The sequence below is a fragment of the Chlorocebus sabaeus genome, chromosome 25 (assembly GCF_047675955.1).
Source record: "Chlorocebus sabaeus isolate Y175 chromosome 25, mChlSab1.0.hap1, whole genome shotgun sequence".
Taxonomy (NCBI): domain Eukaryota; kingdom Metazoa; phylum Chordata; class Mammalia; order Primates; family Cercopithecidae; genus Chlorocebus; species Chlorocebus sabaeus.
This window is the reverse complement of record NC_132928.1, coordinates 51,377,085-51,399,085: the sequence shown is the minus strand read 5'-3', so window position 1 is coordinate 51,399,085 and position 22,001 is coordinate 51,377,085. Positions and strand designations below refer to the sequence as shown.

The 22,001-nt window shown below is 35.2% G+C and overlaps 1 protein-coding gene across 5 annotated transcripts in view; it reads left to right on the top strand.

Moving 5' to 3' along the window:
• RASAL2 (RAS protein activator like 2) overlaps positions 1–22,001 on the top strand; it is a 398,007-nt gene that overhangs the window by 274,144 nt on the left and 101,862 nt on the right. Inside the window, exon 1 of one of the 5 annotated variants that reach the window (XM_073011744.1) lies at positions 7,926–8,440. The exons of the other annotated variants lie outside the window; for them this stretch is intronic. Coding sequence (XP_072867845.1) covers positions 8,335–8,440 — 106 coding nt within the window. The 5' untranslated portion in view covers positions 7,926–8,334. Of the gene's footprint in view, positions 1–7,925; positions 8,441–22,001 lie in introns of those variants that run through there. 5 annotated transcript variants of the gene reach the window in all.

Below are 22,001 nucleotides of genomic sequence, written 5' to 3'. Positions count from 1 at the left end.
ATTAACATAGTTTTCAATGTAAAATTAGACAAAGCATTAAACAGCCTCATTAAACTTTCATAGGAGCAAATAACCATGTCAAATACCCTGATCAGGTATGGAAAAATTTTGCTCATTTAACAAATATTAAGCACTTACTATGTGCCCAGCATTGACTAATGTTCAGTGAAATCCTTTTGTTAAGAGATACTTGTGAAAAACAGACTATAAACGTTATTTATTGGTGGCAAGGAGTAAAACAAACATCTATATGCTATAAAATTCAACTTAATTTTTCCATTTCTTCACATTAGAAACTATGGGGTCTGGCCTTTTTATTTTGCCACTGACTCTGGATTCCTACACAATTTACTTAACTCTGTTGTAGTGTCTCAGATCACTGATCAAGGAAGAGTTTTACTTCTCATTAAATAACTGATCACCTTCACCCTTCATACCTCACCCAAAATATCTAAAAATGTTATAGAAGAAACTCCAATATGGAATGTGGTTCTGAGTGTCGGCTCTGAAATAAGAATATCTAAGTCTTCACCCAGCCTCCAATACTGGCTGTATGACTTCGTCACTTCTCTAAACCTTTGTTTTCTCTAAACCTTAGTTTACTTACTTATAAAATGGGAAAAATGTTACTATAACTTTATAGGGTTGCTATGAGGAGTAAATGAGAGGTTAATAGCACCTCACGTACTACCTAGTACATTGTAAATGCAGAATACATTTGATCTATTATTATTGTTGATACAAGTATTCGAATTATTGCTAGGCCTAGAGACAAACTGCAGGAGATGTTACCCTAATGATTTTCACTTTACTTATAGAGCAGTGCTAATCATAGATATATTGGGTTTATATATCCATCTATGCATCTACTCAATAAATATTAGGTAGCTACTATTTGCTTGGTATTTTGTTAGGTGCTAAAAGTGATAGGCTTCAAGAATTGTATATACTATGAGTAAAAATGTAAAATTTAACTTTATATTAGAGAAAAAATATTTCAAGAATAATTCTGCATTAGCTACTTTCTGGGTCTTCTTGAGAAGGAGTTATCTGTTCATTAACAACAGCTGTCACTTTATTTACATTTTTTTCTTAGAAGAATAGCTTTAGTATTTAAAGAATCTGATTATCTTTAATTCTAGATAGTCATTAACATCTTCAGAGTCTGCCTTTAGCTTTGAATGGAACATTTCTATTTAGTACATGTTTTATAATACTGTTGACTACCTTGCTTTTTTTTTTTTATTACTTTACATCTTGATGCCCTTTTTCACTGAAATCAAAGCACCTTCTATGTATATATTAAATATTCATATGATGGGAATACTTCTTCTGATACTAACATCCTTGTTACACTGTGGCTCTGCATGTCTAAGTATTGCTTCCTAAATCTAGATAAATGAAAATTCATCTTAGCTTCATTAGTTTCATTGGCTCTAATCATATAATACTTTATATGATCATACAATAGTGTATCTCCTCACTAAAATACAAGGAAAGTTATAGTTTGGTATTTAAGCTTCTTTGAGGAAAAATATTGTATGTGTACAAAGGAGTATCAAGATAGAGATGCAATCATTGTATCTATCCTCTAGTTGCCTGTTATGTTATGTTATGTTATGTTATGTTATGTTATGTTGTTATGTTATGTTGATGGAGTCTCACTGTCACCCAGGCTGGAGTGCAGTGGCGCGATCTCAGCTCACTGCAACCTCTGCCTCCCAGAATCAAGTGATTCTCCTGCCTCAGCCTCCCTAGTAGCTGGGACTACAGGCACGCACCGCTATGCCCAGGTAATTTTTTGTGTTTTTAGTAGAGATGGGGTTTCACCATGTTGGCCAGGCTAGTCTCGATCTCCTGACCTCAGGTGATCCACCCGCCTCAGCCTCCCACAGTGCTGGGATTACAGGCATGAGTCACCGTGCCCGGCCTAGTTGCCTTTTAGAAAACTAGTTATTCTTGCTTCCAATCCTTTATCACAATAGTGTATTGAATGTCCATAAGTTCAGTAGTAATCCTCCAAATATTTGAGACATTATTTTAATATGATATAGATTATTACTTTGAATTATACTTGCAATCAGTACCCATGATTTCTCAGTCACCATTGCTTGAAGACACTTTGTTTTTCAAATAAATGCCTTTTTATGATACTGAAATATAATTTGTATAGTAGATTATGCATGGAGTAGCATACCTAATTTTATCCTTAAAATGTCAACCAACATCAGAGTTAAATTTCTCGATTATAATTTTTGTTCTTGGTTTTGTAAGAGAATGTCCTTTGTTTTTTAGAAAATGCACACTGAAACAGTTGCTGGTAAAGGGAATAATGTCTCCAGCTTCCTCAAATGAGTCAGGAAAAATGCATATATATAATAAAAATATACACAGAGTGATTCAGCAAAGTTGGCAAAATGTAAACCGTTGGTAAATCTGGAAAAAAGATATTTAGGAGTTTCTTATACTATTTATATAAAGTTACTAAAAAATCTTCACCAACTTTAGTTACCAGTTTAGGAAAAGATCTTGAACTTGCCTTTATTCATTCTTGAATATCTAGCATTAATATTTTCCTATGTGCAAGAATACTAAAGCAGGAGGAAAGAGACTGAGTTAATGGTTTTGGTTTCTTCAAGAAGGATGGAAATCCCAGAGGAGTTAGGAAGAAAATGTGGTGATTGTAAAATTAGAAGATAACACTGATCCGCTATCACATTTTAAAATTACTTGGTACCTCCCCCACCCCAACAACAAAAAAAAAAAAAAGCAGATTATAGAAAACATCTTATTTGGACATCCTTTTGAAATATAAGGCTTCCACACAAAAACTTGTATACAAATTGTTCATGACAGCATTCTTCATAATATTAAAAAGTAGAAACAACCCAAATGTCCATTAGTGGAATATTTTCGGCCATAAAAAGGAATGAAGTACTCACTAAAACATGGATGAACCTAAGTAAAAGAAACCAGGCATAAAAGACCACATATTATATGATTTCAGTTGTATTAAACGTCCTGAATAGGCAAATGCATAGTGTCAAAAGTTAGATGAGTATTTGTTAGGGGCTTAGGGGCTGGGGAGTATACAGAGTGACTGCTAATGGACACAGAGTTTCTTTTACGGGCCATGAAAATGTTCTGTGATTAAATAGTAGTAATGGCTACATAAATGTGGATGTATTAAAAATCACTTAAAAAGGAGGAATTTTATAGTATGTGAATTACATTTCAATATAGCTCTTATTTTTAAAAAGTAAAACCTTGCCCATCACTCTTGCCTCGGAGTCTTCCTGTGTAATTAAAGGTAAGCCAAAGACCCCTAACATTACGTGATCTGGCTTCCTATTACTCCACAGTCTGATCTCCTTTTACTTTTTCCCTCCTCATTCCGGTCTAGCTTTACTGCCTCCCGGCTGTTCTTGCCTCTAGCCTTTTTATTGGTAGTTCCTTCTTCCTAAAACTCACGACCTTTAACTGTTTCGTCAAATGTCAACCTCTCAGCAAGGCTTTCCCTGGCTACCCTCTCTGAAATTGTAAACCTCCCCCAAATTACCTATTTCCCCTTTTTGCTTTACTCTTCTCCTTGGCGTTATTTACCATGTAACACAATATATATTTTACTTTTTTATCTTGCTATTTCTCTTCCCCATAAAATATAAGCTCCATGAAGACAGAGGTTTTGTTGCTTTTGTTCACAACTGTATGTTAGGGCCTAAAATAATGCTTGGCACATATTGGCACTGATGTTGTTGAATGAATGAATCTGAAAGTGTAAGTACAGGCAGCTATAACAAAAATCAGGAATACTAAGTAATTGAAGAAAGGGCTACGTATTTTATGCCTTATTAAAATAAAAATTAAGTATCTCATGGGACCATGAAACTAAAGGAGTAGAAGGAAAGCAATAATTTGTGTCTTGAAAGCAAAATAATAAAGACAATTATTCAGTTATTAAAATGAAAATAAAACTTTATTTGACCCAGGCAGATAATAGTTATTTTACTTTTCAATGATCAGGACTTGGTAGATATCCAGACATACATTAAGTACTGAAAATATGTTGCCTGAACGGGCAGTGCTGACATTAATCAGGGATCATGTAGGTATGGCCCATGCCTATTTTTGTAAATAAATTTGTATTGGAATACAGCCATGCCCATTAGTCTGTGTATTTTCTATGGTTGCTTTTGTGCTGTAACAGCAGAGTTAAAGTAGTTGCAACAGATTATATGACCCACAAAATTTAAAATATTTACTATCTGGCCCTCCACAGAAAAAGTGCATTTGTTGACCCCTGCCTAAATTGGTCTTTGTGGAATATGGAATGTGGAATACAGTAGAGAATCATGACCAAACCTTCAGAAGTTTACTTTTCATTTCCTGGACTGGCTGTGTTCTGTTGGACAAGTTAAGTTCTATGATTTTCGGTTTCTCATCTGAAAATGAATAGAATACTTATCTCACATGGTTGCTTAAGAATTTTAACTGAGATAATGTGTATAAAGCACTTAGTGAAGTGCCTAGTAAACAGTCAATGACAACCCAGTAAGTAGCACATGCACATGTATATACACATATATACAGACATGTGTGTACACACAGGAAATGCATGTGCCCTCAAATAGGAACTGTAAGTCACCAGTCATTCTCCAGACACTTTCTATATTTTTTAGTAAGTAATGAATAAAGTTAAATAGTAAGTACTTACTACACATAAGACACCATGATAAACTGCCAAAATGTATGGGATTTTGTTTTTTATGTAGAAAATTATAGTCAGCATTCTTTTTTTCTTTTCTTTTTTTTTCTTTTTAACCCCCTTAGAAACAGGGTCTCACTCCGTGACCTAGGCTGCAGCACAGTAGCACAGTCATACCTCACTGCAGCCTCAAACTCCTGGGCTCAAGAGATCCTCCTGCCTCAGCCTCCCAAGTAACTGAGACTACAGGCATGTGTCACCACATCCAGCTAATTTTTGTATTTTTCGTAGAAGTGGGGTCTCACTATGTTGCCCATGGTGTTATCAAACTCCTGGGTTCTTCAGCCTCCCAAAATGCTGGGATTATAGGCATGAACCACCATGCCTAACCTTCAAGCATTATTTCTAACAGCCCTATTTACAGTATTTTGATGCCCTTGACTCACATTTTAGCAAAATGTACAGCCCACTATAAAGTTTTACATTTTCAGGTAAGTTTCAATATTTTATTTTTAAGGAAGGACTAATTCATGCTATGTTCTGATTATAAAAAGAGGAAAACAGTGTAATGCCTTATATATTATATTATGACAAAATTTCAATCTAGAACTTTTTCTTGGGTGCCTCATTTTCTTTTTTTTGAGATGGAGTCCCGCTGTGTCACCCAGGCTGGGATGCAGTGGCGCAATCTCGGCTCACTGCAACCTCTGCCTGCTGGGTTCAAGCAATTCTCCTGCCTCAGTCTCCCAAGTAGCTGGGATTACAGGCGTGCGCCACCATGCCTGGCTAATTTTTTTTTGTAGTTTTAGTAGAAACAGGGTTTCACCATGTTGACCAGGCTCACCTTGAACTCCTGACATCAAGTGCTCTGCCTGCCTCAGCCTCCCAAAATGCTGGGATTACAGGCGTGAGCCACAGCGCCTGGCCTAGGTGCCTCATTTTCTAACTGTCAGTATATAGAAGGCAAATTCATAGGGCTGGATTATTTTGATGACCTTTCTAACTATACAGTGTTTTCTTTGTTAAAATAAATAAGAAATTTAATTTTTCCTTAACAAAGTTATTTTGGTTGTTAAATGTGAAGACCAATGGTATGAATCCTTAAATCAGGAATATGTGTGATTCTTCAGTATTAAGATATCTGCAATACATGGAATTATAATCTCACTTTCAATAATAATTTAGTAAACAGTTGTAAATCTACTATATGCTAGGCATTACAAATTTTTAAAAACTTAGTAGAACAGAAATTTTGTCTTCTAAAGGTATGAGATATTGTTGAGAAAAACATTATGTAAACAAGTAATTTTAATAAAATAATAGTAGTAACAATGAAAGTACGGACGTGAGAGCCATTAATTCTCCTTTAAGATGTCAGGGAAGACCTGGAGAGGTGACATTTGAGCTGAGTCTCAAGGGAATAGTTCAGTATTGTCAGATGTGTATGGTAGAGTGATACCACACAAGAAGTACCAAAGTCATTCAGCAAAAATCTTTGAGCGTCTACTGTGTGTCAGAGAATGTTTTAGGCAGTTGAACAAAACAAAACCGTTGTCTAATTGTTCTAGACAAATGAACAAAACACACATGACTTTTTTTCCTGCCACTTTCAGTGGAACACGTAAAGGCATGGAAATGAGGTAAATAATACAGAATGACTGAGTCGAGAGGAGTCTGGGGGTCCCTGACAAGAAAAAAGCAGAAGCCCCGTCACACCAGGAAGTTTGAATGTAATCCTTTAGGCTACTGATTTCCAATCCCAGAGCTCCAGAGATACTGGTATATCATGAAGTTATTACAAAGGAATTAGCAATCCATGCTTTGATATTAAGCATGCATAGCCTGTGGATTTTAATAAAATGTCTTTTACACCTATTTTTATACTACTTTTCAATTTTTTGTAGTTATTTTGAGTAATAGAAACTCATTTAAACATATGAATTCATAATACCTTTTTCGACAGTTTTTATTTTCTCAATCATGTGGTACTGTCACTGTAACTACTTTTAAGTAATTGTCAAAATGATTACTTTTTAAATGAGGTCCTAAAATATTCAGCCTGGCATCTCCTGCCAGTGTTGAACCTGGTAGAACTTCTAGAGCTGCCATCTAAAACTTCAGTTAGTATTTGATGAGCGCCATCTAAGTGCCAAGCACTGCTCTAGCCACTAGGATTACAAAGATTCATATAAAACTAGGTCCAGGTCCATGTCCTCAGGGAACTTACAGTCAGAATGAACTAGAGTCTAGATTAAAAATAAATAAGACTGAAGTAAACATGGAAAAAAGGGTATAGATTCAGGATATGTTAAGGAGGTAGTAACTCTTAATCAATGAGAATCTCTCACTGAAAGCAGACTACTAGAATAGAAGCAAAGATCGGATTCTTAGGAAAAGAGCTAATGTTTTGCTAATACAGGGGGAAAAAAGCTCTATCTTTTATTAAGAATATTGTTTTCTCTTAGTAACAAGCCTAATTAATCTCCAGAGAACAAGGATATTAATGATTTATGGATCTGTGAACATACCTCTTCTGCTTGATTTTTCTCTGCCTGGTAATAAGATATAAACCTGTGAAATAATCTTAAGTCAAACCATGAAAATATGTAATGTAAATGATGTAAAAAATTCATCTGAATCTGATTCCTTCACAGTGATGTTGCAGAACAGTCATTCTCTATGTTGATCTCTGTACCTTCAGCCCAACAAGCTTACTTCTCTTACTTCTTTCAGATTTCAGCCTTCTTTCCTTCACACACACACACACACACACACACACGCACTCACACTTCCTTTCTTTCCTCGCAAAGAAAGACAGCTATTGACTAGAAGCCCAGAATTGCCCCCAAGTTCCGACCACCAGCTCGAATTCTTATGAAGTGGACTTGTAATATCCTTAATGTTGCTGTTGGCAGTCAGTTACAGATTCCATTATTGTCGATCAGTGCAGTCGCCATGCGAGGTGGGGGGAGGAATGGGAGGAGGAGAAGAAAGGAGGGATGAGAGCTTCCTATTCACAGATTTATCAACCTGCCTTTTCTTGCAGGAAATCTTCGTAAAGGGGGCTGTTGAAATAGCTAAAGCAGGAAGGGGAAGGGGGCTTCAGTTCTTGCGGAGAACTGGAAGGAAATTTGAAAACCTTTCTCCTCAAAGCAAAACAAAATGCTGAATTTGTTCTTTTGTCTTTGTTTTTGTTTGATATGCTTTACTTAACTGATTAGCTATTGTGCTGTCTGGTTATCTAAGCTGCTTCCAGTGTAGGAACCTGTTTCTTTTTCTTTGAGTGTCTTTATTCTTTATTTTCGTATGCTTTTTCCTGTCATTAAACACACTTCATTATTCAGTGTTATCCTGGCTTTTTCATTCAGACTGAAGCATAACACCAAGAGACAGAAGGACAAATCTCCCTTCTCTTCTCTTATACCACCCTCTTTTAACCCTATTTCTTTCCCCCTCCCCACCCCCGTTGTATTAGATTGATGTCACAGAGACAGAATTCAGAGTGGAGGGAGGATCACATTTTCTCTTTCATCATTATTGCCTAGCCAGCAATTTAAGTGTTGGACCCCCAAGAATTTAGTCTCTGTATCCTTTTTTTCTCACTTCATCATTCAGTAATTGTGCTCTGTATGGAAAAGTTTTCTGGCTGGAGAATGAGTCTTCTTTCCCCCGGTGATGTGGCGGAGTGGTTGGATAGTAGCACCGAAGAAGAGAAGAGCCTTCTGTCATTTCTGGGTACGGTAGGGCTTGCTTGTTCTTTTAACCCTTTATTGTCTGAACTTTTCTTACTTTTGGGAATAGGACCCCAAATTCTCTAAATCCACTTTTGCATTTTTAAAAGGAGAAGAGGAATTAAGGGAATATGTTTAAGTCGTTTGCTTTTCAAATTTTGCTTGTCTATAGAAATAGTGCCACCAACACTCGCTATGAGAAGAGAGAGATTGCTTTGCCTTAACAAAGAGTGCTAGCTCCATTCAAGGCTTACCATGTCATCTGGCCAGCTGTTCGTGGTATTTAGACAACTTCTGCCAACCAAAATAATATTATTGTTTTACTTTACTCTCAATACAGTGATGGTGAGGCGTGCTATGTAAGAGTGGGAATAGGCTTTGTGTGCATGAAAAGCCAATGTACAAATTGAGAAGTAGCTTTTATGCAAGGTGTGAAATATTTGTAATGTTTGTATATGATTTCTACTGACTATATAAAATAGGACACATGGACCTCCCATTACTTTAACTTTGCGTTTATGAATGCTTTCTAATAAATTTCTAAGTAAAGCAATTGTTCGTCTTGGGGTTATTGATATAATAAACAAATTATTAGGAAAGTTAGGTTGTAAATCCAGTCATATCTTAAATGTGATAGAAGAGCTTGATACTCATTTAAAAGCCTATTTGTGAATACTTTCGTTAGATTAATTATAGCCTTCAAATTTATCTTTCTTATAAATTTTATCTTATACTTTCCTAGATATAAGTATGCCTTTATTATAAATGGACAAAATTCAGTTGATCTTCTAATTTTCTAATTTATTCCTCATGAATATTCTGTATGACCTATGGATAGTCTTCTGCCAGTCCAAAAGATATCTCTACTATTATTTGAAAATCTTTCTTGTAGTTAGCATAAGTTTCTTTTTCAATTCCGTTGTCAATCTTAGCATTCTGTTTCTTTTTTTTTTTTTTTTTTTTGCAGTTTAGATGTAAAGGTTTATCCTAATCAGGTCTTCCTAGGTACATATATTTAGATATTAATCCGACTCTTAATTTGTCTACCATGGCCTTATTTATCTTGGGCATTTGGATGACTTTAAGAAATATGTGTACCTCTTAAGCCTTCATTTCTCTGAAGTCTATCTCATTCTGCTTGCTTCCCATTCCTCTCCCCTGACACATGCATACATACACATAGAGAAACATCAGTGAAGAAACAAATACAGATACCCCTAAGTAAAACCAACCACTTAGACTCTACTACATCATGGGAAAGGAAGGCAGAGTTATCATTAAACATATTTTCTGTGCTCTGGCATACCTTTATGAATTCTAATTATCTAGCCTAAAGATGAATTTATTTCTATCCTTTTTTTGTGGGGAGGGCATTATCCCACTATACCTGAAATGAATTTGGTTAATAAAGATGAGTAGCGCCCCCACCCATCCCTGTTCCTGTCCTCTGATTAGGGGAGTTAGTAAATTCCTTTTTATCCACAGATGGATAAATGGAGGTAATAAAGACGAAGAATGTTAGAACTTGCTTAGAAGAAAAAAATGCAAATGTCCATAAATTATGATGTTGACTTCTGGGTAGTCAATTCCCAATTATCCACCTAATGGAACCTTCAGATTATAGATAAAAACATAAGTAAGTGAGAGTCCTGATTCTGCTCAAGGACCATAATAAGTTTAGTTGCTGAGTGAATAGATAGCAATGTATCCCACGTTCTGCTGTGGCAGTGCTAAGCTGTGAAAGTCAGCAAATCTTATTTTTAGGATTGAAGCTCTCTCCTGACCATAGGCAGCAAACACCTCCATCTGTGGATAAACAGGAATTTTACTGAGCTCCTCCACAGGAATGAGGATCAAAACTATCTGAGATGTAACTTGTGGTAGTTCGAGGATTAAGTAAAACCCTTGTGTTGAGTCATTTGCTAATGTAATTACCATTAATGACAATACGCTTTTCCCAATGAAGATGCCAAGAGAAAAACAAGAAAACTAAATCAACTTTATGGTGAATCTAGGATGAGTAGAAATAAGAGACACTGTGTCTTTTGGTACCTTTCAAATTATGCTTTCTTTGCCTAAGGAATTTTAAGGCAGATTTCCCTCCAGAACCAGGGATGCAAGAAAAGTACTTTGTGCTGGTTAGGATCTACTACTTTCTTCTGTATAGTAACCACCTAACTGATATTCAGGCCTTCCCAATAACGTAGCTCACCGCTAGTTTGATGAAACTTCATACAACTGTGCACTGTTATTAAGCTGTTCAAAAACCTTCCATGGTTTCTTCATCACCTGTCAGATAAATTTAAAACACCTTAGTGTGAAACTTAGTTTGGCCTTTCACACCTGACTCTCTATTCATTTTAGAGGAGAAAATCTCCAAGCCTCCCTTCCAACCAAATTGTTTTCCTTCCTATCTTGGAACAAATATTGCCCTTTCGTACCTTGTTTCTTCTGTCAGCAGTGTTCAAACTCAGCTTTCTAAATTCAGCTTTTTAAAACTCTGCCCTTGTTTCAAAACTTTCTTATAAACAAATACAATGTTCTAGACACTGCTAGATGCTGTGGCTGCATACAGAGAAGTGTAGGAAAAAGCTGCTTGTGAGAGGCATAGAGTTTGGCTGGGGAGAAAACATGAAGTATGCACAAGTTAAATGAGAAAAATTAAATGTTAATTCAGACAACAATGGAGAAAACGAAAATAAGGCAGTTCCTAATTGTGAAATTATTTATCCAGGTAAAAATTGCTTTGGGAGTTTGAAAAAAGGACATTTAAAAACATTTGAAAATTACCTTACAGAGATAGGATTTAATCTGAATCCTAAAAGATTTTTATGGAAATGGTGGGGTTTTCTGTATGAAAGCAGTGTCATGAAGAATATTAAATAATTTCATGTCCAGTGAGCAAACTGTCTCAAAAAGAATGTAGAATTCATGTAAAGAAGGAATAAGAGATAACATTTGAAGGGTATTTGGAAACTCACTGTGTAGGACTAATGAGACAGGCTAATAAGTGACAGTTTTATCCTGAAAGCCATAAAGAAGAATGAAAGATCCTTCAGCAAGAGGAAGATATGATCAAAATATTTTTTTAGATATCTGAAAGTGACACTAAAGGGAAAGAGGCTAGAAGCAGTTAAATCGGTTTGAAAGCTATTGCAATAGTAAAAGTATGAAATAAGTGCCTCTACTTTTTTATCCCTGTGTATTATGATTGTTGGTTTGTGTATTAAAACCAGACTGAATGCCTTCACAAGGAGGGCTTAATCCTCTGTCTTTTCAGCACCTGGAATACTCCTTGTGCAAATGAATGTTTGTGCAGAGGAATGGGGAACAAAATGAATCAAAGATAATTTTTGAACTTGGAAGAATAGTGGTACTATTAACAGAAATAAGTTGAGAAAGGGAGCCAATTTTTTAGTAAGATGAGTTCTGTTGAGATATTTTGAGTTTTAGAAGACTAATCCACATCTAGACAGAAAAAACAGGTCTGGTAATTAGAAATGAAGTCACAGGTAGGAGCTGTTCATCTAGAGAAGAAAAATAGTTGATATTCTGAGCATCTGTAGGTCATCTACTATCAAAAGCTTGTCAAGAAAAAAGAGAGGGCAGCAGCTGAAACTTGAAGAATATCAACATTTGGGGGTGGGTGGAGAAAAAGAGGAGACACAGAGCAAATGACTGTAAAATGTGGGAGGAAAGCCAGGATGGTGTGATATCACAGGTGCTAAGGTAGAAAAGGTTAACAATGTGGTCAGTAGTGTCAGTGGCTACAAAAGCCAAAGAGAAGTCAGAAAAAAAACCACTGGGCTTGATAATGTAAGAGACTATTGATAACCTGTGAAAGTGTTAATGCTATTTGAGTAAAGTTGAAGAGGGAGAAGTCAGATTTTATAATACTGAGAATGACAGTAGGAGGTGAGATAGTGGAAACCACAGGTTAAGCCTTTTGCCTGAAGAAATCTGTGACTGACAGAAGCATGTACCCTTTTAAAAACTAAATTGAGGAGACTCATACATATTTTTAAGTGGAGGAGAGAGCAAGATCTTGAACCTACAAGGATAAAGACTAAGAAAACAAGATATTTTATGGGTTTGGAGGTGAGAGTAGAATTAAAGGCATAGGATTAACTTTTTGAAGGGAGAAAGGAAAAACTCATACAGGAACCAAATATGCATGCCGAGATTTAGCAATGGAATGTAGGGAGATGGGGAGATAACAGCTACTGTATTAATCTTCTGCCATTTATCACACCCAGTCTTGCAGAGTTAGCTATTTGTGTACCCATTTATGTTGTTATTTGTGTGCCCATCAAATAATTCCCTGCTACTGCCAAATGAGAAGGATCTTCTCTTAATATTTTGGCATCTTCCAGAATAGCACCGAATAGGTACTTAACAGATACTTTTTGAATGAGTGAATGCTATCCAGATACCCAAAAATTTGAGACTCAGGCCTTTTCAAAATTATTGAAATTATTCTGTCAGAGCCAGCTGTTTTCCCTTCTTATTCTACTAGTAGTCTCTACTCTCATAACCATTTCAGGTACTTTGATAGCATTTGAAATTATTATTCAGTAGATAATGATTGCGTTTTCCAAATTCTAGAATAAGAAGGAAAATACTCAGTGTATACTTTTTTCCACTTTGCCTTTTCTAAATGGAATTTAAATGATTTCATTTTACTTCATTAAGTGGAGTAATTTATGTGATAGAATAGTTCTATGAAAGAATAATGTAATTTTGACAAATCCTAAACATTTTAAGTTTCTAAATGACTCTGTTGACTATAGTTAATTATTTGGCATTGGCAACTATTATCTGATTCCCAAAATTACACCTAACATCAAGGGAGAAACATATTCAAAAATTGAAACTCTAATTTCTAGTAACATGCCAGACTAGATACCTTCAAAAATAATATAGAGACAATTAGAAATGTCACATTAATGTAACAAACACTTTTAACTAAATGGCTGAACTCTCAGGAAGGAAAGGAAGTCCCCAGGGAGAGGGGGAAAAAAAAAAAAAAAACCTCAAAATCTAGACAGTAAACTCTCCTGGGGGCATTTACCAATTTTAGAATTTTAGAGTAAGTTTTAATGGTTATAATATAGGAGATGGGCCAAGGGTCTAACAAAGTGAAGAATTAGAACTGAAAGGCCTATGTCATTCTTCCCTATAGGACTGGGCCTCTGAATGAGTTACACCTCCAGTGAAAGTGGAAGTTAGAAAAAAATCTCATTGACAAATATAGACAAATCTTATTTATCTTAACCTGGACTGGTGGGTGAGGTGGGAGGGGGAAAACATCCTGAGAATTCATAATCACAGTCCTGATAAGGTAAAACTGAAACAGTGGACAACATTAATATGTCAGAGATAGGAAGTGGGTAATTGGAACTGAAGTATTTTAAGATTGTTGAATTATTCAAGAGAAGGATAGAAATCGTGATTAACTTTAGGCTTTAAGTATACGTGTTAAAATGTTAAGGACAACTACTAAAAGAATAAAAAATAGAGTGTATATTTTCAAAAGCAATACAGAAGAAAATGGAATTTTTTTTAACCTGATTTTAAAAAAAGAAAATCGGAAAAAAATGGGAAAAAATAAATAGAAAATACAGTAAGATGGTAAAAATAAAATCCAATTATATCATCAATTATATGTGAAAATGTTAAAAGATAAATATGGTCAGACTGAATTTTTTTAATGCTATGAATGAGAGAGAGATCTAAAACACAGGGACCTAGGAAAGTTAAAAGTAAAGGCTTGGGAAAAGAAAGCTGGTGTAGCCAGTGAAATAGAATAAGACTATCAAAAAAGTTACTGGAATAAAGGAGGTCCCTAAAAATGATAAAATATAAAAATCACTAGGAAGACATAACAATCTTACATGTACCCAATAACAAAACCTCAAATTTTATATGGCAAAAATGGGCAGATATATAAAAAGAAATGGATAATTCCACAATCCTTTACTCTCTATAAAAATTAGTAAAGATATAGAGAATATTCAAAAACGCAGTAAGCTTGGTTTAATGGACATATATAGAATCCTGACTCCAACAATTAGTCTTCTCAAGCACATATAGAATCTTTATAAAAACTGGCAATAGACCAGGTCATAAAACAAATCTCAACAAATTTCAAAGTTATACAAATTACATTCTCTAATAACAGTTTAACTAAGTTAGAAATTAGTAACAAAAATTTACATTAAAAACCTTTATTTTTGGAATGTTTTAAAGTTACTTGTAAATAACTTGTTAGTCAAAAAGAAAACATAATGGAAATTATAAAATACTAAGCAATACTGAAAATAATGTATATCAAAACTTGTGGAATATTACTAAAATAGTTCTTAAATGAAATGTATAGTCTTTTACATTGAAAAGGGCAAAGGCTACAAATTAATGAGCTAAGCATTTAACTCAACAAGTTAGAAAACTAATAAACCCAAAGAAAGTTTAGGGAAAGAAAATGAAAATAAGAGTAGATAATGATGAAATGGAAAATAGAAATAAACAGAATCAATAAAGCCAAGAGTTGTTCCTTGTTCAATAAAGACAAGATTTGCTAAAAAGAAAAAATATAAACAATGTTGACATGAAAAAGGGTATAATTATAGATAGAGAATTGAAAAAATAAAAATAAAAAAACCTTATTGATAATATATTTGGAAATTTAGAGAAGTGGACATTTTAAGAAAAATGTAACTTAAAATTGTAGAAGCAATAAAAAAAAATAATTAGGCCTGCGACCTCGGTTAAAGAAATAGAGGCTAGACACAGTGGAGCACACCTGTAGTCCCAGCTACTTGGGAGGCTGAGTTGGGAGGATCACTTGAGACCAGAAGTTTGAGGCAGTGAGCTGTGATCCTGTCACTTTACTCTCCAGCTGGAGTGACAGAGCAAGACCCTGTCTCGAAAGAGAGAGAGAGAGAGGTGAGAGAGTGAGAGAGAGAGAGAGAGAGAGAGAGAGAGAGAGAGAGAGGGAGGGAGGGGAGGATGAGGAGGGAAGTGAGGGAAGGAAGGGAAGGAAGGGAGAGAGAAATGGAATCAGTAGTTTAAAACTACCACTGTTTATGTTTTAATTTCTCATACAGCTTGACTTCAGAAAAATAATGTCAAAGCATACTTGCATTAATATTTCCAATCAGTGATAATTCAGTTTTTCATAGCAAGTGAGTAAATTAGCATTCTGATATCTAAATTTAAAAACAAAAAGTACCTCAGTATGGCTACTGAATCCATATTGAGTCTCACAGGTGGACATGGTTCCCTTAGAGTTTTTAAGTCTTACATCCTTTGTTTAGGGGATTTCCTTAGAACAGAAAAAGTGTAGAACAGAAGATGTTCTTGCAAAAATTTTCCTTTTAGGGATATAAAATTTTAAAACTAAAGGAAATTAAGCTGAACAGATATCTAAAGAAAATGAATATGAAGACTTAAATGTAATTATATTTAAGTGTGCTTCTCAATAAAATTTGGAAATTTGTGACTTGATTTGAGACAGAGTCTCACTCTGTCAGTCAAGCCCTGCCTCTTCCACCTCAGCGCCCTGCCCCCCAGCCTCAGCGCCCCCTACCCGTAGTAGCTGGGACTACAGGTGCGGGCACACGCCGCCACGCGGAGCAATTTTTTGTATTTTTTGTAAAGATGGGGTTTCTCACCAGGTTGCCCAGGCTGGTCTCAAACTCCTGAACTCAAGTGATGCACCCGCCTCAGCCTCCCAAAGTGCTGGAATTACAGGCATGAGTCACCGTGCCCAGCCAATTTGTGACCTTTTAAAATAGAATGATGCATAGAAGGAAAATCCTCAAAACTTTTAAACCTAATTTCCCGTGAGGCTTATTTATCATAATCTCAATTTTTCTGTGATAGCCTTGTCACCAATAGAAAAATCAAAATGAAAAGAAAAAAATTAGAAGAAAAAATATCAATTTAATATACATAAAGGAGAGTGGTCTTAAACTCAACCAGGTGGTAGAATTTAATTCCATGTGTGAGTTAGAGGTAACTAGAAAATGTATTAATTTATTGTGTATTAAATTGAACCATATGAAATTGCTGGTATTTTACCATTTTAATCTACCAAAAAAAGGCAGTTCCATATAGCTTTACCTAATAGAGTCATGATTATAAGCACATGTGTCTGTTGAGTGAGGGTAGGGGAAGGTGTCCGGACAAAGTATGCCTTTTTTTTTGAGACGGAGTCTTGCTCTGTCGCCCAGGCTGGAGTGCAGTGGCGCGATCTCGACTAACTGCAAGCTCCGCCTCCCGGGTTCATGCCAATCTCCTGCCTCAGCCTCCCTAATAGCTGGAACTGCAGGTGCCCGCTATTACGCCTGGCTAATTTTTGTGTTTTTAGTAGAGACGGGGTTTCACCGTGTTAGCCAGGATGGTCTCAATCGCCTGACCTCGTGATCCGCCCGCCTCGGCCTCCCAAAGTGCTGGAGTTACAGCTGTGAGCCACCGCGCCGGGCCGCTTAACTATTTTTTAGTTGTTAAAATGTATTTACCATTATTTATTATCTTTTATTCTATCTTAATACTCCCTGCTGACAAGCAAGAATGGGTGCAAATGGTTTATAAAAGCATTGTGAGAGAAATACTTAAAACAGAGAGAATTCTACCTGTTAAAATTTGTTTAAAAATTTAGACACGATCACAAGATGATTCCAATCTTGCAACGACATAAGAACTCCATTATGGAACACTAGTATCAATATTAGTCAGGAATATAGTTTAGTTTAGTACCCAAAACTAGAAAACATATAATCAAATAATTTAAACTTATATAAATGTATTAATTGGAAATCAAAGAAATGTGAGTAATTAGGCCTGGTTTTGTGGAAGTAGATGAATCGAAGTTGATATTGAAGGTCATCTAAGAGTTGGCAGATAGGTAAGTGAAAACCATTAGCAAAAGTAGACATGGGAGAATGAATGTGGCCAGTTTGAGATTAGAGATCATCTGACTGAGACAAATTGTTAAAAATTGTTGGCAGAAAGGACTAAATATGCAAAGTAGGGCCAGGTGATTTTTTTCTAATGTCTGACTATCTGAAGATCTCTAGGAAGGAAATTTCATCCAGAAAGTAATGTTTTAGGGAGATTAATCTGGTAATGATGAGTAGGCTAGCTTTAAGCAGGGAGAGACTGGAGTCAGTAAGAGCAGTTAGGAGCTTCCTGCCATAATCTGCATGAGAAGATAAAAAGCCCTAGATTAGGATGGTGGATGGTAGTGGAAATAAGACAAAATGAAGCCAACAGCCATTAGCAGTGCTTGTTGGCTAAAGGGGGGCAAATAACATCATAGGCTCCTTTCTTTTTTATTACCTTCACAAATGGGTGATGTTGAGTGTAAACGATTTTGTTTTTGTACTGTGTCATGTGCATATTCACTTCTCGGTAAATTATTAAGTTTTCATCTTTATATTACAGGTTTACATATTTGTATGTTTTCTCTTTTTAATGTCTTCTCTTAATATTTGTTTGGGAAATAAAACCCAAACAGAGGCTCTGGCATAATCAAGACTAAATCTTTTTTTTAGTGTTCACCGAATACCAAAATGATGGTATGAATAAACCTATCATTATACTCCCAATTATATATGAAGCATATTAACAATGAGAATATATTACTAAATCAGTTACAGGAAAAGTTATATATGAAGCATATTAATAATGAGTATATATTATTAAATCAGTTACAGAAAATGTTTAAAGGTGTGAGACCCTATCTATAGATTAGAAGAGATTATCTTCCACAGTTGATGACAAAATAAAACTCACCAAACTGAAGTTGTGAGATTAATACCTTATAAATAATTGGACTGACATGTTCAAAATAGTCATTTTATGCTGAGCAAAGCTTTGTTGTTTAGTAATTGTTCTTTGCAAAATCTAAAATCTTAATGCTTTTTATCTCTGTTCATCTCATACAGCTTATCTAAGTACTTATCTCCCCACATAGGTATACTGAAGATTAGTCTCATTGAAAGACGTGCTTTATTTTGGAAGACTCTTGTCACTTTTTTATTCAAGGGATCAGTAGTAGATATTCTTTTTAAGTTGTTTCCTGTTTTGTTCACATTTTTTCACCATTAACTTTTGTCATTAAGTTAGTAAACTTTTGTCCCTTGTTATTGTTTTGCCTCACCTCTCTGTGTTTCTTGGCTACAATGTTTTTATCAACATCAGCATTCAAGGATTGAGTTTTTCTTTATAGGTTTTGTGTGCAGAAAACATCTTAAGAGTATGACTTAATTCTCTTTAAAATATGAAGAAAACTGGAGTCTCTGTGATTATTCATCTTATTTTTTTCTCCATTGCAGCCCATTGTACAAAACACATGGAGAACAGGATAGAATGCATGACAATTAAAAGCAGTCTCTGAAGCCAAACTGCATGGATTCTTATCCTGCCCCTACCCTTTTTACCAGCTGTGCAAACATGGGCAGAGTAATAGAACATCTTGTTTCTTTATCTGTAAAATAAGGTTGATAGTTCCACCTCCAAAGGATTGTTTTGAGGATTAAAGAGATAACTTATATAAAACATGTAGTAAATAATAAGGCATAATATAAGGTTGGTACAAAAGTAATTGTGGTTTCACATTTTTTAAGTTGCAAAAGCCACAATTACTTTTGCACCAAACATGACAATTTGGTGTTTTACTTATCATTGTTATGTTTTTATCATCATCATTAAGATGCCCAGTTGTCATCACTAAGAACTAGATATATGTTTTCTATCTGAAACTTAAGATAACACATAAACATCCCTGAGCTGTTTTCTTGGCCTTTCAGTTGAGAATGTTGTTTGCTCTGAAAGTATTCTCTACCATCTCATCCAATATTGTCGTGTGAAGCCCTAAGTTGAAGAAATGAAATACTTGTGGGTGGTGTTCAGATTCCTTGACCGGGAAAAAAATTGTTTTTGTATTATGTTAACAAGAAGAAATATTTTTAAAAAATAATAATAAAGTTACTGAAGCAAGGAAATGGTGGGGAGGCTGGTTGGCTTTACTTTATAAGGATTTACCACATTTATGTACTTAGCACCAATTTGTGCATATTGAAGTGTGGGGCATGCAAACTTGAAAGGACTACTTGTTTGACTGAAGTACTGCAGTCTGAGTGATACAAATTGGGTGAATTAAAGTGGCTCTGGGGATTTGTATTTCAGAGCAGCTGAATGCTTGTGGCTGACAGTGCATAGGCTTAAGGCAGTGAAAGTGGGATACAGCAGAAGGTATCCTACTGAAAATGGTGGATGAAGTTTATAAAAACACCCAGGTGCTATCGTGTTAGCAGCCATATAAATGCAGTATGTGATTTTCTTCTCTTTGCTCTTGTCACTTTTTCTTTATAATATTTTTCTAACTCTGTCTTTTAAGTTCCCATTACCGTTAGGAGTCCTCCAGCAAAAAAATATGAAACCTCATTTTCATGAAAGCCTTTTTTGTTTCACAATTTGCCGTTTGTTATTAAAGTCCCTCTTTACTGAAGAGCTACAAACCCGTTTCCTCCTCCTATTTCATCCTTCCTATTCTGTTTCTTAAATGTCTTCTGTGCATCCTATGGAAGAAGAATGTTCCTAATTCAGAATTCACAGCATGGAGAGAGAAGTTATTTGCTTATTTCATTCATTAATAACTTGAGCCACCGACTTACCACATCCTATTTAATGTTGTCATTATTTACACAATGCAAGGGAAAATAGATTATAGTGAAGTGGCCTCATTCACAGCAACACTATATATGCCAAAATTTCAGTGACTTGAATGGGTACATAAACACAGTTTGGTTTGTATTCAATGTTTTATCATATTTTGTTGAAATGTTGATTTTTAAAAAGGCTTTTGAAGTAAACTGAAGAATTTGCTTTATGAGAAAAACATTAGAAATTTGTTTGCTACCTACAGATATCAAAAATGTTAAAGAGGCATGTGAATAATTATAATTGAAAAAGTATTCACATTTATTCATGTTTTATAATTCTGTGCAAAAAATTACTAGGAATTGTTTCGGGTTGCCATTAATGTGAAGTGCTTAGACATCCTATATATGCCAAAGAAACTGCATCTGTGACATGTAATATTTTTCTGTTCTATTATAACTTGAGAATTTTACTATGATATTTTAGTTTCTTACGTAATTGTTCACCAAATTAAAGCTATAAATGTATTTCTACATTTTATTTACCTTTCCTGCTGAATTTCTGAACTTACTTTATTCCCCTTTAAATTTTGCCTCCATCCTCATAGAGAGTAATAATTGTTACTATCTCAGGGGCTAAGTAAAGTTTAAGTAAGGTAGATACTAGACGCAGTACTTAGCACATAAATTCTCAACATGAGCTAAAATTAGCTGGGTGTGGTGGTGCCCACCTGTGGTCCCAGCTAGTCAGGAGGCTGAAGTGGGAGGATCGTTTGAGCATGGGAGGTACAGGCTGCAATGAGCGGAGATTGCGCCATTCCACTCCAGCTTGGGCGACTGAGTCCATGTCTAAAAACACACACACACACAAACTCAATACGAGCTAAAATTATAACAAAAATATTTTCCCTAGACAAATTATTCACAAAGAGTGAAATAATTTAAATAGCTTTTATAGTATAACACTTTCTTTTAAAAGAAAAAAAATAATTATCTTTACCTGTTTTTTACACTATGGTAACTAATTCTAAAAATGGTAGACATTATAAGAAATTTATGTTATTTATATTAGTTAAGTATATGCAAATATTGTATGGCATATGAACTTCGGTTAAACAAGATTGAACAAAAAGTAAATGTAATTAATGTAATTGATGCCTATAGATATTTGACCATACAGTAATGACATTGTATAGCAGATACCTTTCTCATTTAAGATATTTTCAGAGGCTTTTGGAACCTAACCCCCAGTTAATATGATAAACATTTCACTTTACTCTCTTTCCAAACATAATAATATTCCAGATTTATTCTGAATCACATTCATTATTCAAAATCCTGAAGAGAAAATTGGCCTGGTGCAGTGGTCTCAAGCCTGTAACCCTCACACTTTGGGAGGCCAAGGCGGGTGGATCATTTGAGCCCAGGAGTTAGAGACTAGCCTGGGTAAGATGATGAAACAACCTCTCTAGAAACGGGCATGCTGGCACACACTTATAGTCCCAGCTACTCAGGAGGCTGAGGTGGGAGGATCACTTGAATCCCAGAGGTGGAGGTTGTAGTGAGCCCAGATCATACCACTGCACTCCAGCCTGGGCGACTGTCTCAAAAAAAAGAAAGACAAATAAAAGAGTTAAGAAATAGCAATAAGTGTATATCTATGGACTTTCAATATGATTAGTACCTTTTGGTGACACATGTCTGAGCAAGTGGTTTTTCTTTTAGAGTTAAAAAAAGACCTTACAAAAGAAGATTAATGAGTTTATGTGTTTTGGTGCAAAATTAGCTTTTTGGAAGAAAGGGGTTCTTTAAATCTAAAATGTAATAGTATTATAATGTCATTTCCTTAGCATATACATTTTCTTCTGTCACTGTCCTTATATTGGCCAGTATTATCTG